Source organism: Miniopterus natalensis, chromosome 10 (genome assembly GCF_054644295.1).
Source record: "Miniopterus natalensis isolate mMinNat1 chromosome 10, mMinNat1.hap1, whole genome shotgun sequence".
Taxonomy (NCBI): domain Eukaryota; kingdom Metazoa; phylum Chordata; class Mammalia; order Chiroptera; family Miniopteridae; genus Miniopterus; species Miniopterus natalensis.
Genome location: NC_142090.1, coordinates 32,624,245 through 32,649,543, shown reverse-complemented (window position 1 = coordinate 32,649,543; position 25,299 = coordinate 32,624,245). Strand labels below are relative to the sequence as shown.

Here is a 25,299-nt window from a genome sequence, read left to right as displayed (position 1 = left end):
TGCAGAGAGCTTACCATTGATGTGTGCCACAGTTTAGAAAATATGCCTCCCATCTATGTGTTTATATAACTTCTCAAAGTCTTCCTCAATTACCAAGCTTTTAATCACAACAGGAAATTACATAAGAAACGGACTGGTGGTAGGCATCAAACTACCTAAAACCTTAGAACTAAGAGTTTAAAAGAAATAACCTCTTGAAATAACCTCTAATAGAGGAGTCTAAATAACAGATTTTACTTGGGTAAAAAATGCTAAGGCCAAAGCAATTTTATATGACACATTTTTAGAAAGAAGCCAGACCTGTTCATGAGGCCACCTGTTGACTATCATTGTCAATTTGGACCTGTCTGGCTTATGGGAGTGTCCACCAAAGTAATTGGCTTATATTCACCACCAACAGGAATCCCCAGTTTGAGGTGCATTAAAGAAGGAAACAGCAAACAGCTGAATTGTGATATAGCACAGCTGTGGAACAGCTTAATGATATAGCATGGCTGTGAAAAGAGCACTGCTGTTAGGAAACCATGAGGTAAGGAAGCCCTGGGGCCATGCTTCGCTCCAACAGGACAACAGTACTCTGCTCCTCACTGATTTTCTCTGCTCTACTCTCTGACCTCTGCTCTGACCTGCACTGGTCTGCTCCCCTGTGCTCTGGGGTGACATCTTTGGTGTTTCAGCTCCAGCCAAGGAAACACAGTCTTCAGTCTTTGGTGGAAAGGGAAAATGCTCTCAGAGTAGGGGAACTGACATATAAACAGAAGTCCTCCTCCCTGGTCCCCGATTTATTTCTCCTTACGCAAACAAGGACTCTGAATTCTCACAGTTTAATTGCTCCAAAAAGCACTGTCCTGATTGGTTGGAGTGGAGCTGCTCTGATTGATCAGTGAAGAAGCTAGTGGGATATAGCTATGCAGCTCTGACTGGATGGGGAAAGCCTCAGTCCTACTAGTGCAGGAAGGCTGTTCAGTGCAGAAGGAAGGCATCTTAGTGCAGGCTTCTCCCTGAACTGTAGTTTTTGTGAGAGGTCCCTGTATAGAAATTGATGCTAGCAATTTGAGGCCAGTTGGCCCCCCAGGACCCCTTGTTAGCAGGTATCCACTTTCTTAGAGTCATATGGAGGAATTAGGTTGCAGTTCCTGATGGTGTCCTCTCTGGCCCTGGCTATTTCTTCCTGTATTATACCTTACTTCTCAGTTCCATTTTATTTTTGTCTTTCAGGTGAAACTAAGATTTGCTTCAAATACTACCATGGAGTGAGTGGAGCCTTGAGAGCTACCACCCCAAGTGTCACAGTAAAAAACTCAGCAGCTCCTGTAAGTCTCATTCCTTTCTCTTTAGTCAGACCTAACTCTGTGCTTCTTTACTTTTCCATGTGCTATTGTATTTGTATGTGTGTGTGTATGTACATGCATCTCAAAATAATAAAGAGGAATGAGATCTGAAGACAATCGTATTAAAATGCATACCACTTTTTGTTAAAGAAATGTTAGAGAAGCTTCGGTAGAGAGCCAGATGTTTCTAATAATCTCATGCTTAATCACAGTGAATAATAAATCTTTCTTTGGAACATATTTTTAAATTTCTTGCTCTCAAATATTTACATTTTCATATGCTTTAATTTCTTTTTATGCTTATAATTAAATGACTGATTTTAGTCAGAATTATAAAATGGTAGGCCTAGAAAAGACTAAAATCTCTGGTTCTTTTTATTTATTTATATAAATTAGGAAACTGTTCAAAGAGCTTAAGTACTTAAGGACACACACTTAGCTAATTGCAGATTAGGGTTTAAAACTATGTCTTTTGTTCCTTATTCTGTGGCTTTGATCAGTAATATAGTAATAGCATCTTTTCCTAAGTTAGTCTAGTGCTTTTTACCTTAGATGAAATGTCATTTCTATCCTTTTTGCATGAATTAAAAATTAGTTAATGGGGGAGACTGAATAAAAAACAGTGAAAACTATGTCATGCTAGTATAAGTTAAAAAAAGATGTTTTTTTCCCTATTGGGGAGGGGGAGTGTACTTGAAATGAAATATGAATGATCAGGAAGTACTTTGGCTTGAAAAGATACCATTTTTCTCTCTTACAAATCAGTTCTTCAATGTGCCTAAGATGAGCAAGTTGAGTCCTTGGTGACAGTAGCTTCAAGCCTGAAGCCAATTTGCCTCCATCCTGAGTAGAGCAGAACTGGACACTGACTTGGGGCAGGAGATGGGGAGGAGCATCAGGGCTTACTTTGAGCAGACACACAGCATGGGGTCAGGGATAACAAGAGGGACCATGTGCACTTTTGATTGCTGTACCACTTTCTGTACACTAGCCATTTAGGTTGAAAAGTAATGTCATTTTACTGGCTGGGACAAAACTCGTGTGTGGGAATTTGCCAGAATCATTCTTCTAGGCTCATTCATATAGGCCATCCTCAAAAGAGGGTACCTGGAAAAGCCTAAGAGGTCCTGATACATGTAGCCAATTGTGAAAGCATGGGGATCAGTTAAACCGAAGCAGCAAGGCTGGAGATGGTGCTGAATTAAACCAGAGATAAGGTAAAAGGCATTGAACACAAAGCAGACAGAGAAGGAAGGAGTCTAGAAGTGGAGTTGAGCCAATTTAGAGAAAGTTTTCTAGATGCAAGCTTGGCTGGCTTTTGCCATGGAAGTAAGTCATGTGATATGGGGCTGCTGATTCCTGAAACAATGGCTTATGTCTAAGAAGAGGAAACACCATATGAGGTGCTTTGATCATATTATTCAGGAGATTGCATTGATTCTGTGTCAGCACTCACCCCACCCCATTTTTGTGTCCCATGTGTACTGCCATTGCTTATACTTAAAACTTAGACATCTTGAAATAATTTGACATGTTGCTGTTCTGATTATCATCTTCACAATGATTTTCTCACATAAATCAGTAGACACTTCAGTGGACACTTTAATGTACATTCTACTTTTTAATAAATTTATCTTTATTGTTGAAAGAATTACAGATATCCCCTTTTTCCTCTGATTGACTCTTTCTATCCTGCACCCACCCCCCACCCCAGGCCTTCACCACACTATTGTCTGTGTCCATGGGTTATGCATTTATGCATATAAATTCTTTGGTTAATCTCTCCCCACCCACTCCCCACCCTCACCTTCCCTCTGAGATTCTTCAGTCTGTTCCATGCTTCTGTGTCTCTGGATCTATTTTGTTCATCAGTTAATTTTGTTCTTTAGATTCCACATATAAGTGAGATCATGTGATATTTCTACTTTTGTTTCTCTTATTACTCCTCATGCATATGAGAGCTAATTCATAAAGCCCATGTGACGCCAGGGGTGACAGAATAGTCATCCCATTTCCTCACTGGAGATGAGCACTTAGAGTCCTGTGGTAGAAGGGAACATGAATTTTCCTGCAAGAAATTATTTTAATGTGCAGTTGGGTTTTACAGTAAACTTTTAGTGGTCCTTATTGTTCTAAACCATGGTTCACTTTTCAAAGGAGTTTTACTTGCATTATTCTAATTGATTCACAGCACATTTGTGAGACAGGCAGGAACTATCAATTTGGTTAAGTGACCACTTGGCTAGAAGGCAATGGAACCAAACCAAACCTAGATTATATTTTTTGCAACTCAGTTCAGTTACTGCTATATACTAGCAACCTTCTGGGTTAAATAAACCTATGCAGTTTGATCTGGGACTTCAACACACTGTTTCTAAGGGAAAATGCTATTCAAATGTCCAAAAATTAATTTATCAATACATTTGAGTATCTGCTTTTATTTCTTTTTAATTTTTTATTTCTTTTTTTTTAATTCAAAATATTACAGATGTCCCCCTTTTTCCCCATTGACCCCTTCCACCTACTTCCCACCCCAGGCCTTCACCACACTATTGTCTGTGTCTATGGATTATGCATATATGCATGTAAATTATTTGGTTGATCTCTGTTTTAAAATTGAGGATTGCTGGTGCTACAGTAATGTCTTATGAAGAGCTGGTTGTCTATGGCTATTATATTATGTCCCAAAAGTCACTGAGTAGGTTTGTGACAATATACTAAAACTGTAATTTTTGAAAAGGGGGGATGAGATATCAAATGCTCCCTTAGTATAACCAGTACTTTAATGATTTGAGCTTAGCAGGTTATCAATATGTATTAGTTCTTTTTCTCATTTCCTCATTCTGTCTTATCCTTTTTCCTACTGATATCTATTGAGGTCCCTGTTATAAAAGGAGATTGTCATCTATCCTCATCTTTCCAGGACTCTTACTTATTTTAGTCTTTAAAAAAATTACAGATATTTATTTTATCAAACAAAACACTGAACATTTTTAGCATCAGATTATTTAGTTTCTTCATTTCACTTGTAATATATGAAAATATTGTCACCACCCTTCTATGACTGATATTGTCCCATGTTATCCTTTCATTAGCTATACTTTGCTGGAGTTGGTCATGTACTTTAAAAATTTCAGGTCGCAGACTCTTCACTTTCGTTATGACTATACTCTAGGAAACCACAGACTCTACATTTAACGTATATCCCTTCTTGTATTAGGCAAAAGCATATATTTCTTGGCAGGAAGGACCATATTTTCTTTTGCCATTAAGCCCATGTTTTCAAACTCTATTCATTTAGTACTCCTTCAAATTTTACTAAGTCTCTATTATATGCAGATTACTCTATTAGACATGGAAGGATGCAAAGACGAGTAGAATATAATTGCCTTTAAATAATTTGTAGTCCAATGGAGAGATGATGCATGCACATTGATGAATAAAATTCAAGGCAGAGTGTGATGGGACCTAATAGTCTTCATTCCAGTTAAACTGCTCCTTCTTCTACATCTCACTAATCAACCAACACCGCCACGTTCCCTTGAGTAGAAAGAGGGAAAAAACACTTTCCTGTTCTGGGTAAGACTGTGGCAGAGAAAGTTTACATGGTAAAGCCTCCTTCAGGGCCATGAGCATAGAGTCTTGAGGTATCCATAAGTTGACTCTACCAGTAACTTTCTGTAATGCTTTTTTTCTCTCCTAAACATGTTTTGATTTTTAAAACCATTTTCTTTTCCTCAGCCCTTATGGGACTAATTTTTTGTTGTTGAATTTATTGCGGTGACATTGGTTCTCAAAACCATACAGGTTTCAAGTGTACAACTCAACAAAACACCATCTGCATACTGCATCATGAGTTCATCACCCAAAGAAAAGTCTCTTTTCCTTCCAATTTATCCCCTCTTTTCCCATCACAATGTCCACCCACCACCCTTTTGCTCTGGATATCACCACACTGTTGCCTGTGTCTATGTGAAAATATATATTTTTTCTTCCATAATCACTTCACCTTCTTTCATCCAGGCCCCCAATACGCCTTCCCTCTGACAGCCGTCAGTCAGTTCCATGTATCCGTGCCTCTGTTTCTATTTTGTCATTTTATTTGGTTCATTACATTCCACATATAGGTGAGATTATATGGCATTTTTATTCCTCTAACTGGCTTATTTCACTTAGCATAATAATCTCCAGGTCTATCCATGGTCTCAGAAAAGGTAAGTTTTTTCTTTTTCTTTTATAGTGTCCAGCAGTATTCCATTGTGTAAATGTACCACTGCTTTCTTATCCACTCATTTACTGATGGCATTTGGGCAGTTTCCAGATCTTGGCTATTATAAATAATGCTGCAGTGAACATAGGGGTGCATATATTCTTTCAAATTAGTGTTTCAACTTTGCTCAATTATATTCCAGAAGTGATATTGCTGAGTCAAAAGACAGTTTCATTTTTAATCTTCTGAGGAAACTCTATACTGTTTTCCATAGTGGCTGCACCAGTCTGCATTCCCACTGATAATGCACGAGGATTCCCTTTTCTCCACATCCTAACTAACACTTGTTTGTTGACTTATTTGTGATAGCCATTTTGGCAGGTTTGAGGTGATATCTCATTGTGGTTTTAATTTGCATCCCTCAGATAATTAGTAATGTTGAGCATTTTTTATATGTCTATTGGCTATCTGTATGTCCTCTTTGGAGAACTGTCTATTCAGGTCCTTTGTCCATTTTTAAATTAGATTGTCTTTTTGGTGTTGAGCTGTAAAAATTTTTCATATACTTTGGAGATAAACTCTTTATCAGATATATCATTAGTAAATATGTTTTCCCTCCCGGCCAGACATGGCTCAGCTGTTGAGCATTGACCTATGATCCAGGAGATTGCAGTTCAATTCCCAGTCAGGGCACATGCCCAGGTTGTGGGCTCGATCCTCAATGGGGGGCACACAGCAGGCAGCCCATCAATGACTCTCTCATCATTGATGTTTCTCTCTCTCTCCCTCTCCCTTCCTCTCTCTGAAATCAATATACATATATATACATATATCTATGTATGTTTTCCCATTCAGTGGGTTCTGTTGTCATTTTGTTGATTGTTTTGCTTTGCAAAATAGTTTTAGTTTGATGTAGCTCCATTTGTTTATTTTTCCCTTTCTTTCCTTTTCCTTAGAGAGATACAATGGCAAAAATCTTGCTATGACAGATGTATGAGATTTTACTGCCAATGTTTTCTCTAGGATATTTATGGTTTTGCAACTTACATGTAAGTGTTTTATCTATTTTGAGTTTATTCTTATGTATGTTGTAAGTTGGTGGTCTATTTTCATTTTTTTGGCAACTACCTGTCTAATTTTCCCAAATACTTATAGAAGAGACCATCTCTACTCTATTGTATGCATTTGCCTTTTGGTCAAATATTAATTTAACATAAAACCATGGATTTATTCTGGGCTCTCTGTTCAGTTCCACTGATAAATATGCCTGTTCTTAAGCCAGTATGAGGCTGTTTTAGTTACAATGGCCTTGTAGCATAATTTGATTTCAAGTAGTGTGATACCTCCAACTTTTTTATTCTCAAGATTGCTGAGGCAATTCGGGGTCTTTTTTGGTTCTGTATAAATTTTTCAAATATTTGTTCTACATCTGTGAAATATGCTATTGTGCTGTATCTATAGATTGCTTTGGATAAGTAGGAACATTTTAATGATGTTAATTCTACTATTCCATGAACACAGTATATGCTTCTACTTACTTGTATCTTTCTCAAGTTTTTTCTTCAGTGTACTGTAGTTTTCAAATACAGGTCTTTTATGTCCTTTTATTATGTTGAGGTATGATCCCTCTAGTCCCACTTTGCTGAGAGTTTTTATCAAAAATGGGTGTTGGATTTTATCAAATGCGTTATCTGCATCTATTGATATGATGATGTGATTTTTATTTTTCAATTTGTTAATGTGATATATCATGTTTATTGATTTGCAAATATTGTACCAGCCTTGCATCCCTGGAATAAACCCCACTTGGTCATGGTGTATGATCTCTTTCATATATTGCTGGATCCGATTTGCTAATATTTTGTTGAGGATTTTAGCATCTATGTTCATCAGGGATATTGGCCTATAATACTCTTTCTTTGTAGTGTCTTTATCTGGTTTTGGAGTTAGGCTAATGCTGGCCTCATAAAAAGAGTTTGGAAGTATTCCTTCCTCTTGGATTTTTTTAAATAGTTTGAGGAGGATAGGTGTTAATTCTTCTTTGAATGTTTGGTAAAACTCCCCTGTGAAGCCATCAGGGCCAGGGCTTTTGTGTGCTTGGAGTCCTTTGATTACTGCTTCAGCTTCATCAGTAGTTATAGGCCTATTTAGACTTTCTGACTTTTCCTGATTGAGTTTTGAAAGGTTGTATTTTTCTAGGAATTTATCCATTTCACCCAAGTTGTCGAGCTTGGTGACATATAATTGTTCATAGTATTCTCTTACAATCCTTTGTATTTCTGTTGGGTCATTTGTTATTTCACCTCTTTAGTCTCTGATTTTGTTTATTTGGGTTCTCTCTCTTTGTATCTTGATAAGTTCGATTAAAGGTACATCAATCTTGTTTATCTTTTCAAAGAACCAGCTCTTGGTTTCATTGATCTTCTGTATTGTTTTTTAGTCTCTATGTCATTTGTTTATGCTCTAATCTTTACTATTTCTTTCCTTCTACTTACTCTGGGATTTTTTTGTTGTTCTAAGTTTATAAGTTGTAGAGTTAAAGAGTCTATTAGAAGTTTTTCTTGTTTTTTGAGGTAGGCTTGTAGTGCTATGAACTTCCCTCTGAGGACTGCTTTCATTGTGTCCCATAGATTTGGAGTTGTTGTGTGTTCATTTTCATTTGTTTCCAGGAAATATTTTATTTCTTTCTTAATCTCTTTTGTAACCCATTCATTGTTTAAAAGCATGCTTTTCAGTCTCCATGTGTTTAAATATCTTTTAGTGTTTTCATTGTAGTTGATTTCTAATATCATGCCATCCTGATCCGAGATGATGCTTGATATGATTTCAATCTTCTTGAACTTGTAGAGACTTGTTTTGTATCCTAACATGTGGTCTATCTTTGAGAAGGTCCTGTGTGCACTTGAGAATAATGTATATTCTGCAGCTTTGTGGTAGAATGTTCTGTAAATGTCGATTAAATCCATCTGATCTAGTGTGTCATTTAGGGTCACTGTTTCCTTGTTGATTTTTTGTTTGGAAGACCTATCCAGTGAAGTCAGTGGGATATTCAAGTCCCTGAGTATGACTGTATTGCTGTTGATCTTTCCCTTAAAGTCCTCTAGAAGTTTTTTTTTATAAATTTAAGTGCTCCTATATTGGGTGCATATAGGTTTATCAGGGTTATATCCTCTTGTGGATTGATCCCTTTAGTATCATTTAATGACCTTTCTTGTCTCTTGTTATGGTCTTCATTTTGAAGTCCATTTTGTCAGATATAAGTATTGCTACCCCAGCTTTTTTTTTTTATTTCCATTTGCATGGAAAATTTTTTTTCCATCCCTTCACTCTCATCCTGTATGAGTCTTTTGTTCTGAGGTGGGTCTCTTGTAGACAGCATATATTTGGGTCATGTTTTCTTATCCATTCAGCCATCCTATATTTTTTATTGGAGCATTTAATCCATTTACATTTAAGGTTATTATTGAAAGATACTTATCTACTGACATTCTGTTTCTTTATAGCTATGTTTCTCATTCTCTTTATTTCTACTTCTAATTATAGCAGTCCCTTTAACATTTCCTGTAATGCTGGTTTTGTAGTGATAAAGTCTTTAAACCTTTTTTTTTTTTTTTTTTTTTTTTGTCTGGGAAGCTCTTTATTTCACCATCCAGCTTGATTGATAATCTTGCTGGATAGAGTCGTCTTGGTTTTGCAATACCTTGAATACTTCATGCCATTCCCTTCTGGCCTGTAGGATGTCTGATGAGAAAAGTGTTTGTTTTTTTGTAAAACAATGCAAAATAGATGTATTCATAGGTGAACTTTTTCAAATGATTGAGTATAGATAAACCTGATACAATTTGAACTTCTTAGAGGGGAAAAAAACTTCTAAAATAATTTTTATTAGACCCCATAACACTGAAAACAGAACTGGTATTATAGCACTAAATTGAAAATCTACTGAAAAATCTTATTGATGAATATAAATATAGAAACCTTAAGTTAAATATCAGCAAATATATTTCAAAAGTACATTAAAATAATTTCACTACCTGAGCCTTATACCTAGGCTGTAATGTTGCATTGATATTCAGAAAGCTAATATTACCAAAATAATCTATTAGAAAATTTCATCATCCTCTTCATAAATACAAAAGGACATCTGCCATTTCTTTCAATAATGTCACTGCTGGTACTTTTAGAATCATGTTAAGTAATAGTGGTAGATTGACTTCTTTGTCTTGGATCAACTTTAATGAAACCATTTCTAGTGCTTCACTGAAATAGAAGAAAAAATAAGAAAATTCACTTCAAGCTCAATGGAAATAGGAGATGAAAATAGATTTTAAAAGCCCTTGAGATAAAATCTACAGACAATAAGAGTTTTTTTTTAAAAAAAAAAAAAGAAAATAGAGAAAAGTAATAACCAATGAAAAACAAAATTAAAATATTTTCTAATTAAAAAAATATACTTGATGCTAGCAGGTCCCATTGTTACTTTGTTCAGCCATGCCCCCACCTAGCCTGCAGGCACAAGCAAGTGCCAAATCTGAGTCTCCATAAACTTGGCTAAGAAGATTCATCACCACTCTACTCTAGTGATTACCTGAGGCCCCACTAAACCAAACTTGCACACCAGCCCAAACCTGTTCAGTGGCTGCTTCTCACAAGCAGCCAGTCTCGGCCCATGTGGCAAAATTTTCTAAAATGTCTCAAAAGTCTGCAAATGCCAAACAAGCAACAACTACCCTCGACATAGCCTTTCCTCTTTCTAAGTGGCCCCAAACCCAGAATGAGAGACAGCTGGTCTGGGTTCACAGCATAACCTCTTCCAGGTGCCTCTAAACCAAACAAAGGCAGCTACCAACCACAGATCACATTTAGTTCCTATGAAGTGGCCCCAGGCTGGGCACAAGAAGGAGCTGACCTTGACTTATGCCAGATCCACTACCAAGAGGCCCCCAAACCAATGCACCTGGTGACCAGCTTCAGAACACACCAGAGGACCATACAATTAGCTCCACAAATGACACACCCAAAGGGTGGACTCTGCAGGCACCAGTACCCCCCTAAAGCAAGTTATATTCCATGGCCCAGCCCCCACCCAACAATTCATCCAACAGCTCATGGTCAGTTCTCACAGTCAGTCAGCATGTTGGGTCAGTCTTACCCACTGATATGCCAACTGCACTCAAGGCTAAACTACAACAAGAATACACATATGACCCATGAAAAAGACACCCTTGGAGCACCCATCTCAGGTGGTCAGGGAGGCTGTGCCCCTAGGCCACATAATCACTTATTACATAAGGCAAAGTTGCCAATATGGGGAGATGTAACAGATCTACCCAATGCATAGAAACAAACACAGGAAGGCAGCCAAATACAAAGACAAAGAAACATATCCCAAATGAAAGAATAGGACTAAACAAGATGGAGATAAGCAATCTACCAGATTCAGAATTTCAAACAGTGGTTACTAGGATGCTCAATGAACTTAGGGGGGAGAGTAGATAAACTCACTAGACACTTTAACAAAGAGATAGGAAACATAAAAATGAAGCTAGGAAACAGAAAAGACCCAGTCAGAAGTGAAGAATATAATAACTGAAATAAATAATACATTAAATGAAATAAATAACAAATTAGATGAAGCAGAGGATTGAATCAGTAATTTTTAAGACAAGGTAGAGGAAAATACCCACACAGCAGAAAAAAAGGAGAAAATAATTTTTAGAATTGCTTAAGGGACCTCTGTGACAACATAAAGCATAACATTCACATCATAAGAGTAAAAGAAGAAGAGACAGAGCAAGCAATTGAAAATCTATTTATTTGGAGAAATAATAACTGAAAACTTCCCTCACCTGGTGAAGGAAATAGATATACAAATCCAGAAAGTGCAGAGAATCCTAGAAAAGATGAATCAAAAGAGTCGCAAACATCATAATTAAAATGCCAAAGATACAAACAAAGAGAGAATCTTAAAACCAAGAAAACAAAGGCAGTTAGTTACCTAGAAGGTAGCTCCCATAAGAATTTTAGTTGGCTCTCAGCAGAAACTTTTCAGGACAGACAAGATGGACATAAAATATTTATGTGATGGAAAACAAGGACTTACAATCAAAATTACACCACCTAGAAGGCTATCAATTAGAATCAAAAGACAGATGATAATATTTCCAGAAAAGAAAAAGCTAAAGGAGTGCACCACCACCAACCCAGTATTAAAGTAATGTTAAAGGGACCTTGTAAAGAAGAAGAAGTAAAAAACAAACTTTCAAAAATATGAATAATAAAATAGCAATAAGTATAATCCTATCAATAATTACTTTAAATATAAATGGATTAAATGCTCAATAAAAAGAAATAGGGTAGATGGATGGATAAAAAACCAAGACCCATACATATGCTACCTACAAAGGACCCACATTAGATTAAAAGACACATACAGACTGGAAGTAAAGGGGTAGAAAATGATATTTCATAAGAATGCAAATGAAAAATAAAAAAGGAGTATAGCAATATTTATATCAGATTAAATAGACTTCAAAACAAAGGCTATAATAGGAGACAAGGAGTTTTCATAATGATAAAAGATCCACTCAACAAGAGGATATAACCCTTGTAAACATTTCTGTACCTAATGGAGAAGGACCTAAATATATAAAGCAAACACTGATGGACATAAAGGGAGAGATCAAGATGAATACATTTATATTAGGAGACTTTAATTCCCCATTGTTATCAATGGAAAGTTTATTGAGACAAAAAGCAACAAGGAAATATTTGCTTTAAATGACACATTATGCCAAATAGACTCAATTGTTATTTTTAGGGCATTTTACCCCAAAGCAGCAGAATATACATTCTTTTCAAGGACACATGGAACATTTTTCAGGATAGAACACATGTTAGGCCACAAAATTAGTCTCAACAAATTTGAGGACTATAACTTACATCAAACATCTCTGTCACAATGGTATGAAACTTGAAATCAATTACAAAAAAAAAGTAAACTGAAAAACACAAAAACACATGGTGGCTAAATATAATACTACTAAATAATGAATAGGTTACCAATGAGATCAAGGAAAAAAACGAAATATATCTTGAGACAAATGAAAATGAAAACACACATAAAAACAAAATCTATGGTACACAGCCAAAGAAGTTCTAAGAGGAAAATTCATAGCAATGCAGGCCTACCTTAGGTAGCAAGAATAATTTCAAATAAGCAATCTAACCTTACACCTCCAGGAACTAGAAAAAGAACAAAGCCCAAAATGAGTAGAAGGAGGTAAGTAATAAAGATCAGAGCAGAAAAATGTGAAATGGAGTCTAAAATATACAAAAGGCTGTTGAAAACAAGAGTTGGTTCCTTGAAAAGATAAACTAAATTTATAAACCTTAACCACACTTGTGAAGAAAAAAAAAAGAGAGAGGATTTTAATTAATGAAATCAGAAAAGAAAGAGAACTGACAACTGAAACTAAGAAATACAAAGGAATATAAGAAAATTCTATGAAAAATTATATGCCTAAAATTGGACAACCTGGAAAAATGGACACATTTTTAGATGAATATAATCTTCTAAAACTGAATTAAGACTAAACAGAAAATTGAAACACACAAAAACTATTAACAGGATTGAATCAGTAATTTTAAAATCTTAAGAAACAAAAGTGCTGAACTGGATGGATTCACAAATGAAATTTACCAATCATTCAAAAAAGATTTAAAACCTAGATTTCAAATTATTTTTAAACATTGAAGAAAACTGAAGGGTCCTGAGCTCATGTTATGAGTCCACCAATGCCCTGATTCCAAAACCAGGCAAAGACATTATAAAAAAAGAAAAGGAAGAACATTGTAGGCCAGTATTCCTGATGAACATAGTTACAAAAATCCTCAAGAAAATATCAGCAAACCAAATTCAACAATACATGAAAAAGATCATATACTATGATCTAGCATGATTTATTCCTGGAATGCAAGGTTGATTCAATGTTCACAAGTCAATTAATGTATCACTTAAACAACAGGATGCATAAAAATCTTATGATCATATAAATAAATGAAGGAAAAGCATTTGACAAAATTCAGCATCCATTTATGATAAAAACTCTCAACAAATAGAAAGAAAATACCTAAACATCATAAAGGCCATCTATCACAAACACATGGCTAACAACATACTTAACAGAGAACAGTTAAAAGCCTTTTCTTAAAATCAGAAACAAGGCAAGACTGTCCACTTTCGCCACTCTTACTCAACATAGTATTGGAAGTCCTAGTTACAGCAATCAAAAAATAAAAAGAAATAAAATGCATTGAAATTGGAAAAGAAGAAGTATCATTATTTGCAGATGACATGAAGAGAACTCTAAAGATTCCACCAAAAACTACTAGAACTGATAAGTAATTTCAGTAAAGTAGTAGGATACAAAGTAAATATTCAGAAATTATTTGCATTTTTATACACCAACAATGAAATCTCAGAAAGTGAAATTAAGAAAATAACCCCATTTACAATTATATCAAAAATACATAGGAATAAACTGAACCAAGTTGGTAGATGTGTACTCAAACAAATAAAAGACATTGAAGAAAGATATTGAAGAAGATACAAATAAATGGAAGCATATATTTTTGTGAAGAAATAACATTGTGAAAATGTCCATATTACCCAAAGCAATCTAGAGATTCAATGAAATCCCTGTCAAAATACCAATGGCATTTTTCACAGAACTAGATAGAACACATCACCCAACAATTTATATGGGACCACAAAATACTCCAAAAAGCCAAAGCAATCTTGGGAAATAAGAACAAAGAGGTATCATACTACCTGATATTAAACTATACTGCAAGGCTATTGTAATCAAAAGAGCATGATACTACATAGAAATAGACACAGTGACCAATGGAACAGAATAGAGAGCCCAGAAAAAAGCCCACACCTATATGGTCAATTAGTCTATAACTAAGGAGGCACGAATATACAACAGAGTAAATGAAATCTCTTTGGTAAATGGTGCTGGGAAACTAGACAGATATATATAAAAAATGAAACTACGCCACTTTTTCACAACATATACAAGAATAAACATAAAATGGATTAAAGACTAAAATGTAAGGTCCTAAATCATAGTTCTCCAAGAGGAAACCAGAGGCAGTAAATTTTTGATACTGCTCTTAGTAATAATTTTTGGATATGTCTGCTCAGGGAAGAGAAACAAAAGACAAAATAAACAAGTGGAACTACATCAAACTAAAAAGATTTTTGCACAGCAAAGGAAGCCATCAACAAAATAAAAAGGCAATCCTCTGAATGGGAGAACATATGCATCTAATCAGGGGTTTATATTCAAATTTTATAAAGAAATCAAACACCAAAAATACAATCTAATAAAAAAAAGATAGGCATAGGGCTTAAACAGTTTTCCCAAGAGGACATATGAAAAGGTACTCACTGTCATTAATAATCAGAGAAATGCAAATTAAAACCACAATGAGATATCACCTCACACCTGTCAGAATGGCTATCACCAATAAGTCAACAAACACTAATTGCTGGTGGAATTGCATAATGGTGCAGCCACTATGGAAAACAGTATGGAGGCTCCTCAAAAAATTAAATATAAGACCAGAATATGAGCCAGCAATTTCACTTCTGGTTATTAATCCAAAGAAATCCAAAACATTAATTCAAAAAGATATATGCATCCTTATGTTTATTGCAGAATTATTTATAGCAGGCAAGATATGGATGCAACCTCAGTATTAATTGATAGACAATTGAATAAAGTGGTGCTAGATATATATACAATGAAATATTACTTAGCCATAAAAAAGAATGAAATCTTACCTTTTGTGACAGCATGGATGGACCTAGAGGATATTATGCTAAGTGAAATAAGTCAAGGAGAGAAGGACAAATGCCGTACAATTTCACTTATATGTGGAATCTAAAGGTAAAATAAATGAACAAACAAAATAAAACAGCTCATAGATACATAGAACAAACTCAAGCTGTTGGAAGGGGGGTTTGGAGGCAGGGTGAAAAAGGTGAATGAATTAAGAGGCTGAAATTTGAGGCTTTTGGTCAAGATGGCAGAGTAGGTAAATCTGTGCTCACCTTTTCCCACATCCACATCAAAAGACAATTAAACCACAGAACCACCACCATTGAGAACTGCCTGAAATTTAGCTTAGGAAAAGTCCTATGATTACATATATAAAAGGAACCTGGTGGACACAAGTAAGAGGGGCAGAGATGTGGAATGTGCTGGTCCCACTCCCACATGTGGTGGTTAAAAATTTGTTTGGATCTCTCAGCTGCAGAATTCCTCCCTATGAGCAAGGAGGTCCAGCCCCACAAAAGATCTTGCATCCCAGGGTTCCAGAACTGGCAAGGGAAGTCCCCATAACTTTTGGCTGTAAAAATCAGCAAAGATTATAGTTTAGGGAGATGGGGGGCTCCTGGAGTCCTACTCCTGCTCTCAAAGGGGCCTATGCACTAACTTACTCACAGGCTTACTTGCTGAACTCATGAGCTCAGGCATCAGATCAAAAGCCACCAAGGATATATGGAGAAGAACTGAATTATCTGGCTTCAGAGAGAGGGCTAGAGTGGCAGCTCTTTCTCAGAGAGAGGTGCTGGAAGAAGCCACTGTTTTTTTGCTCAACACTCCCCATGCAGTGCAGAGTCTTCATAAACTTGACCAACACTGTTGACCCTGCCCTGGTGACCCAACACCACCCAACTTTTAGGCAAACCCATACTTTTTCTAGTGTGTTTTTAATATAAGAGCATGTCTTGGCTCATGCTGCTAACTTTTCTAAAATCTTTCAAAGGTTCATAAACCCCAAACAAGCACCTGAACTTGTCATCCCCTGTACCTCTTGCTAAAAAGCCCCAACTCAAGCACTAGGGGCAGCGGGCCTCAGTCCACAACTTAGCCTCTCCCAGACACTCCCAGCAAGAGTAGAAACCATCTACAAATCACTTTGTAGCAGCTCTCAAAAGGCTCAAGATCCAACACCCCCTTTGGCCTGCTTCAGCACTACCAAACCACCTCCACAAACAACATACCCAAAGGTCAGACTTAGCAGGCAAAAGAGATCTGTTAAAGTAAGTCTTTCTCCTAGGGTCAGACACTTTACAACAGCTCTTCCACTGCATTCATGGCCATTCTTCACAAACAATCAGCCCAAGGATCAAAATTTCCCATTGATGTGCCAACAGCATTCAGGGTTCAGCAACAATAAGAGGGCAAACACAACCCACACAAGGGACACACCTGAAGCACAAGGTTAAGGTGACCAGGGAGACTTGCCACTGGGCCCTACAGGTTACCTACTACATAAGGCCACCCTACAAAGACTGGGAGACACCTCTATCTAATACATAGGAATAAGCACAGGGAGGCAGTGAAAATGAGGAGACAAAGAAACATATCCCAAATGAAAGAACAGAACAAAGCCCAGAAAAACAACTAAACAAAATGGAGACAAGCAATGTACCAGATGCAGAGTTCGAAATACTGGTTATAAGGATGTTCAATGGTCTCAGTGAGAATTTCATCAGACAGGAAACATAAAAATGGAGATAGAAAACACACACAAAAAAAACTAGTCAAAAATAAAGAATACAATAACTGAAATCAAGAATACATTAGAAGGAATCCACAGCAGAGTAGATGAAGCAGAGATTGAATCACTGATTTAGAAAACAAGTTAGTGAAAAACATGCAATTGGAACAACAAAAAGAAAAAAATGAGGATAGTTTAAGGGACTTCTGTACAACATGAAGTGTAACAACATTTGCATTATAGAGTTATCAGAAGAAGAGAGAAAGAACAAGGGACTGACAACCTATCTGAAGTAATAATGACTGAGAACTTCCTTAACTTGGCAAAGGAAATAGACATAAAAGTCTAGGAAATGCAGAGAGTCTCACACAAGATGAACCCCAAAAAAGCCCAAACTAAGACATATCATAATTAAAATGTCAAAGGATAAAGACAAGGAGAATATTAAAAGCACCGAGAAAAAAGGAGTTATTTACCCACAGGGAACTTCCAGCTGATAGACTTCCAGCTGATTTCTCAATATAAGTTTTGCAAGGAAGAAGGGATTGGCATGAAATATTTATAGTGATGAAAAGCAAGAAGCTTTAAGCAAGATTACCTGGAAAAGCTATCATTTAAAATCCTAGGACAGATACAGAGCTTCCCAGAAAAGAAAAATCTGAAGGAGTTCATCATTGCCAAACAAGTATTACAAGAAATGTTAAAGGGACTTCTGTAATAAGAAAAAGAAAAAATATTTTAAAAATATGAATAATAAATGGCAATAACTGCATAAATGTAAATGGATAAAATGCTCCAGTTAAAAGATGGGGGGATGAATGGATAAGAAACAAGTTGCTTACATATGATATCTACAGGAGACTCACTTCAGATAAAAAGGGTTAGAAAATCTTTCATGAAATTAAAGAGATGGAAAAAGATATTTCATGAAAATGGAAAAGAAATTATAAAAGTTGTTTAAGCAATACTTCTACCATAAAAAATAAATTTTATTTTTATTTATATATTTTTAAAATATTTTTATTATTGAGAGTACTACAGATGTCCTTCCTTTCTTTCCTTTCCCTTGCTCCTGACCACTTGGTTCCTGCCCCACCCCAGGCCTTCATCCCCCTATTGTCTGTGTTCATGGGCAATGCGTATATCCATATAAGTTCTTTGGATAAATCTCTTCCCATTTCCCTCTGAGCTTCATCAGTCTGTTCCATGTATCCATGCCTCTGATTCTATTTTATTTATCAGTTTATTGTGTTCATTATATTCCACATATAAGTGAGATCATGTGATATTTGTCTTTCTCTGACTGGCTTATTTAATTTAGCATAATAATCTCCAGGTCCCTCCATGCTGTCACAAAGGGTAATAGACCCTTCTTTTTTAGAGCTGCAAAGTATTCCATGGTTTAAATGTACTACAGCTTTCTTATCCACTCACCTACTTATGGGAACTTGGGCTGTTTCCAGATCCTAGCTATTGTAAATAATGCTGCAATGAACTTAAAGGTGCAAATATTCTTTCTGATTACTGTTTCAGGATTCCTTGGATATATTCCTAGATGTGGGATAATTGGGTCATAATAAATTTCCATTTTTAATTTTTTAAGGAAACTCCACACTGTTTTTCATAATGGCTGCACCAGTCTGCACTCCTGCCAGCAGTGTACTAGTGTTCTTTTTCTCAATCTCCTCACCAGCACTTGTTGTTCACTGATTTATTGCTGGTAGCCATTCTGGCAGATGTGAGGTGGTACCTCATGGTCATTTTAAATTTCATTTCTCTGATGATTAATGATGTTGAGCATTTTTTCATGTGCCTCTTGGCCATTTGTAAGTCCTCTTTGGAGAAGTGTCTATTCATGTCCTCTGCCCATTTTTTTTTTTTTTAAATATATTTTTATTGATTTCAGAGAGAGGAAAGGAGAGGGAGCGAGAGAGAGATAGAAACATCAATGATGAGTCATTGACCAGCTGCCTAGTCATTGACCAGCAGCATGTGCCCTGACCGGGAATTGAACCCCGATCGCCTGGATCTTAGGTCAACACTCAACCGCTGGGCCACGCCTGGCCGGGCATCCTCTGCCCATTTTTTAATTGGATTGCTTGCCTTCCTTTTGTTTAGTTGTATGAGTAGTTTATATATTTTGGAAATTTACCCCTTATCAGAGGTGTCATTGGCAAATATGTTCTCCCATACAGTGGGTTCCTTTTTCATTCTGAGACTGGTTTCTTTTGCTGTAAAGAAGCTTTTTTTGATGTAATTCCATTTGTTTATTTTTTTGTTTGTTTCTCTTGTCCTAGGTAATGTATCAGTAAAATTTCCTCTACATGAGATATCTGAGACTTTTTAAAATATTGATTTCAGAGAGAGGAAGGGAGAGGGAGAGAGAGAAACATCAATGATGATACAGAGTCATCAATCGGCTACCTTCTGCACTCCCACTACTGGGGACTGAGCATGCAACCCAGGCATGTGCCCTGATCATGAATTGAACCATGATCTCCTCGTTCATAGGTCAGTGCTCAACCACTGAGCCACAGTGGCCAGGAGAGATGCCTGAGATTTTGCTGCCTAAGTTTTCTTCTAGGATTTTTGTTTTCATGACTTATATTAAAGTATTTTATCCATTTTAAGTTAATTATTGTATATGGTGAAGGTTGGTCGCCTAGTTTCATTTTCTGGCATGTACCTGTCCATTTTTCCCAACACCATTTACTGAGGAGACTATGTTTACACCATTGTATGTTCTGGCCTCCTTTGTCAAATATTAATTGAGCATAATGGTTTAGGTCGATCTGAGTATTTGTTCTAGAATTGTGAAATATGCCATTGGTATTTTATTAGGGATTGCATTGAATATATAGATTGCTTTGGGTAGTATGGCTATTTTAATTATGTTAATTCTGCCAATCCATGAACACGGTATGTTCTTCCACTTATTTATATCTTCATCTATCTCTTTTTTCAATGTACTGTAGTTTTCCAAATACAAGCCTTTTACCTACTTGATTAAGCATTTTAATTTTTTTGTTGCAATGGTAAATGGGGTTGCTTTTTAGCTTCTCTTTCTGAGTGTTCATTATTCTTATACAAAAATACCATCAATTTCTGGGAGTTAATTTTGTATCCTGCTACATCGGCAAATTCATTTATTAAATCAAGAAGTTTTTTGGTGGAGTCTTTCTGGTTTTCTATGTACAATATCATGTCATCTGCAAATAATGAAAGTTTTATTTCCTCCTTTCCAATTTGGATGCCTTTTATTTTTTCTTCTCGTATGATCACTATAGCTGGGAATTCCAGTATTATGTTGAATAAAAGCAGTGAAAGCAGACATCCCTATCTTGTTCTTAGGGGACTTTTAGTTTTTTCCTATTGAGTATGATGTTGATGTAGATCTGTCATATATGGCCTTTATTATGTTACAGTACAATCCCTCTATTTCCACTTTCCTGAGAGTTTTTATCAAAAATGGTGTTAGATTATGTTGAATGCTTTTTCTGTGTCTATTGATATGATCATGTGATTTTTGTCTCTCAGTTTTTTCATGCAATGTATCACATTTATTGATTTGCAAATATTGTACCAGCCTTGCATCCCTGGAGTAAATCTCATTTGGTCATGGTATATGATCTTTTTAATATATTGCTGAGTCCTATTTGCTAATATTTTGTTGAGGATTTTAGCATCTATGTTTATCAGGGATATTAGCCTGTAATTCTCTTTGTTGTGTCTTCATCTGGTTTTGGAGTTAGAATAATGCTGGCCTTGTAAAAAGATCTCTGAAGTTTTTCTTCCTCTTGGATTTGTTGGAATAGTTTGAGGAGGATAGGTGTTAGTTCTTCTTTCAGTGTTTGGTAAAACTCCCCTGGAAAGCCATCCAGACCAGGGCTTCTGTTTGCTGGGAGCTTTTTATTACTGCTTCAATTTCATCAATTGTTATTGGCCTATACAGATTTCCTGATTCTTCCTGAATCAGTTTTGGAAGATTGTATTTTTCTAGAAATTTGTCAATTGTGTCCAAGTTGTCCGGCTTGTTGGCATACAGTTGTTCATAGTATTTTTTTACAATCCTTTGTATTTCTGTGGTGTCAGTTGTTACTTCACTTCTTTCATTTCTGATTTTATTTCTTTGAGTCCTCTCTCTATGTTTCCTGATGTTTCTTGCTAGTAGCTCATGAATCTAGTTTATCTTCTAAAAGAACCAGTTCTTGGTTTCATTGATATTTTGTATTATATCTTATCTGTTTGTTTGTTTGTTTGTTTAATTTATATTCATTGTTGACAGCACTACAGGTGTCCCATCCCATTTTTTCCCTCCAATTGACCACTTCCACCTCGCTCCCACCCCCTCTCCAGGCTTTCACCCTGTCATTGTCCTTGTTCATGGATTATGCGCATATTCATATAACTTCTTTGGTCAATTTCCTTCAACCCTCACCCCTTCCCTCTTTTCTCTGAAATATGATTGCCTATTGCACGCATCAATATGCTGGATCCACTTAGTTTGTCAGATTCTTTTGTTCATTAGCGCCTTCTTTAAAAAGACCCTTGAACATTTCGCATAACACTGGCCTGGTGGTGATGAACTCCTTTAGCTTTTCCTTGACTGAGGAGCTCTTTATCTAACCTTCAATTCTAAATAATAGCTTTGCTGGGTAGAGCAATCTTGGTTGTAGGTTCTTGCTTTTCATCACTTTGAATATTTCTTTCCACTCCCTTCTGGTCTGCAAGTGTTCTGTTGAGAAATCAGCTGACAGTCATATGGGTGCCCCCTTGTAGGTAACCAACTGCTTTTCTCTTCTCTTTTTAAGATTTTCTCTTTGTCTTTAACTTTTGGAATTTGAATTATGATATGTCTTGCTGTGGGCTTCTTTGGGTTCCTCTTCGTTGGGACTCTCTTTGCTTCCTGGACTTGTAAGTCAATTTATTTCCCCAGGTAGACTAAGTTTTCTGTAATTATTTTTTTGAATAGATTTTCAATTTTTTGCTCTCTTTCTTATCTTTCGGGCACCCCAATAATATGAATGATGGGCTGCTTGAAGTTGTCCCAGAGACACCTTATACTATCTTCATATTTCTGGATTCTTTTTCCTTTTTGCTATTCTGGTTGGGTATTTTTGTTTCCTCATATTTCAAATTGCTGATTTGATTCTCAACGTCCCCTACTCTACTGTTGATTCCCGGTAAATTATTCTTCATTTAAATTTGTGTAGCCTTCATTACTTTGTTTTTTAGTTTTTTAAAAATTTTTATTTTTGTTTAAAATATTACCGATGTCTCTCTTTCTCCTCAATGACCCATTCCACCCCGTCCATCCCTCTCCCCAGTCCCTCTCTCCACCATTGTCCATGTCCTTCGGTTGTACATATATGCATATAAATTCTTTAGTTATTCTCTCCCCCTCCACCCACATGCCCTCCTCCATCCCTCTGACATTCGTCAGTCTCATCTCTGCTTCCATGTCATAGAATCTATTCTATTCATCAGTTTATTAATTTCTTTAGATTCCATGTATAAGCGAGATCATGTGATGTTTGTCTTTCACTACCTGGCTTATTTCACTTAGCATAATTTTCTACAGGTCCATCCATACTGACCCAAAGGGTAAGAGATTCTTCTTCTTTACAGCTGCATAGTATTTCATGCTGTAATTGTCCTACAACTTTTTTATCCACTCATCTACTGATGGGCACTTGGGTTGTTTCCAGATCTTACCTATTGTAAACTGTGCTGCTATGAACATCGGGGTACATATATTCTTTCTGATTAATGTTTCAGGATTCTTAGGATACATTCCTGGAGTGGAATCACTGGGTCAAAAGGCAGCTCCATTTCTAATTTTTTGAAGAACCTCCATACAGTTTTCCATAATGGTTGCAGCAGTCTGCATTCCCACCAGCAGTGTACTAGGGTTCCCCTTTCTCCACATCCTCAGCAGCACATGCCCTTTGTTGATTTGTTGATGGTAGCCATTCTTACAGGTGTGAAGTGGTACCTCATTGTGGTTTTAATTTGCATCTCTTCGATGATTAGAGATGTTGAGCATTTTCTCATGTGTTTCTTTGTCATCTGAATGTCCTCTTTGGAGAAGTGTCTATTTAGGTCCTTTGCCCATTCCTTAATTGGGTTGTTTGTCTTCCTCTTTATGAGTGTATGAGTTCATTGTACACTTTGGAAATTAGCCCCTTATCAGATCCATCCTTGGCAAATATGTTTTCCCAGACTGTGGGGTTCCTTTGTATTTTGAGGCTGATTTCTTTTGCTGTACAGAAGCTTTTCAGTTTGATGTAGTCCCATATGTTTATTTTTTCTTTTGTTTCTCTAGCCCTAGGAGATATATCAGTGAAAAGTCCATTACATGGGATGTCTGTGACTTTACTGCCTATGTTTTCTTCCAGGATTTTTATGGTTTCATGACTTACATTTAAGTCTTTTATCCATTTTGAGTTTATTTTTGTGTATGGTGAAAGTTGGTGGTCTAGTTTCATTTTTTTGCATGTATCAGTCCAATTTTTTCAGCACCACTTACTGAAGAGACTTTTACTCCATTGGATACTCTTGCCTCCTTTGTCAAATATTAACTGACCATAATGGTGTGGGTCTATTTCTGGGGTCTCTGTTCTCTTTCATTGATCTATATGCCTGTTGTTGTACCAATACGAGGCGTTTTGATTACAGTGGCTTTGTAATACAGTTTGAAGTCCGGTAATTTGATCCCTCCCACTCTGTTTTTCTTTCTCAAGATGGCTGCAGCTATTTGGGGTCTTTTTGGTTCCATATAAATTTCCAAAATGTTTGTTCTACATCTGTGAAATATGCTGTTGGTATTTTAATAGAAATTGCATTGAATTTATAAGTTGCTTTAAGTAGTATGGACATTTTAATGATATTAATTGTTCCAATCCATGAGCATGGTATATTCTTCCACTTGTTTAAATCTTTCTCTATTTCTTTTTTCAGTGTCATGTAGTTTTCCGAGTACAGGTCTTTTACATCCTTGGTTAAATTTATTGCTAGGTATCTTATTTTTTTAGTTGCAATGGTAAATGGTATCACTTTTTTAGTTTCTCTCTCTGAAAGTTCATTGTTGGTGTATAAGAATGCCATTGATTTCTGGATGTTGGTTTTGTATCCAGCTACCTTGCCAAATTTGTTTATCAAATCTAGTAGTACTTTGATGGAGTCTCTAGGGTTTTTTATGTACAATACCATATCATCTACAAATAATGACAGTTTTACTTCGTCCTTTCCAATTTGGACACCTTTTATGTTTTTTTCCTGTCTGATGGCTATGGTGAGGACTTCCAGTACTGTGTTGAATAAGAGTGGAGAAAGTGGACATCCCTGTCTTGTTCCTGTTTTTAATGGAAATGGTTTTAGTTTTTGCCCATTGAGTATGATGTTGGCTGTAGGTCTGTCATATATGGCCTTTATTAGGTTGAGGTATGATCCCTCTATTCCCACTTTGTTGAGAGTTTTTATCAGAAATGGGTGCTGGATTTTGTCAAATGCTTTTCCTGTATCTATTGATGTGATCATGTGATTTTTGTCCTTCATTTTCTTTATGAGATGTAGCACATTTATTGATTAGCAGATGTTGTACCAGCTTTGCACCCCCAGAATATATCCCATTTGGTCGTGGTGTATCATCTTTTTAATGTATTGCTGGATCCAGTTTTCTAGTATTTTAATGAGGATTTTAGCATCTATGTTCATCAGGGATATTGGCCTGTAATTTTCTTTCTTTGTAGTGTCTTTATCTGATTTTGGGATTGGGATGATGCTGGTCTCATAAAAAGAGTTTAGAAATTTTCCCTTCTCTTGAATTGTCTGGAATAATTTGAATAGAATAGGTGTTAATTCTTTTTTGAATATTTGGTAAATCTCGCCTGTAAATCCATCTGGTCCAGTACTCTTGTTTGCTGGGAATTTTTTGATTACTGCTTCAATTTCATTAGTTGTTATCAGCCTATTTAGATTTTCTTCCTCTTTCTGATTCAGGTTTGGAAAGTTGCATAGTTCTAGGAATTTGTCCATTTCACCCATGTTGTCCAATTTGTGGACATATAGTTGTCCATAGTATTTTCTTACAATCATTTGTATTTCTGTTGGCTCAGTGGTTATTTCTGATTTTATTTATTTGGGTCTTCTCTCTTCATTTCTTAGTGAGTCTGGCTA

General features: G+C 36.2%; 1 protein-coding gene across 1 annotated transcript in view; it reads left to right on the top strand.

The window, feature by feature from the left end:
• The window catches only part of HECW1 (HECT, C2 and WW domain containing E3 ubiquitin protein ligase 1), a 578,356-nt gene that overhangs the window by 301,304 nt on the left and 251,753 nt on the right, over positions 1-25,299 (top strand). Inside the window, exon 6 of the mRNA XM_016212519.2 lies at positions 1,219-1,313. Coding sequence (XP_016068005.2) covers positions 1,219-1,313 — 95 coding nt within the window. The remainder of the gene's footprint in view (positions 1-1,218; positions 1,314-25,299) is intronic.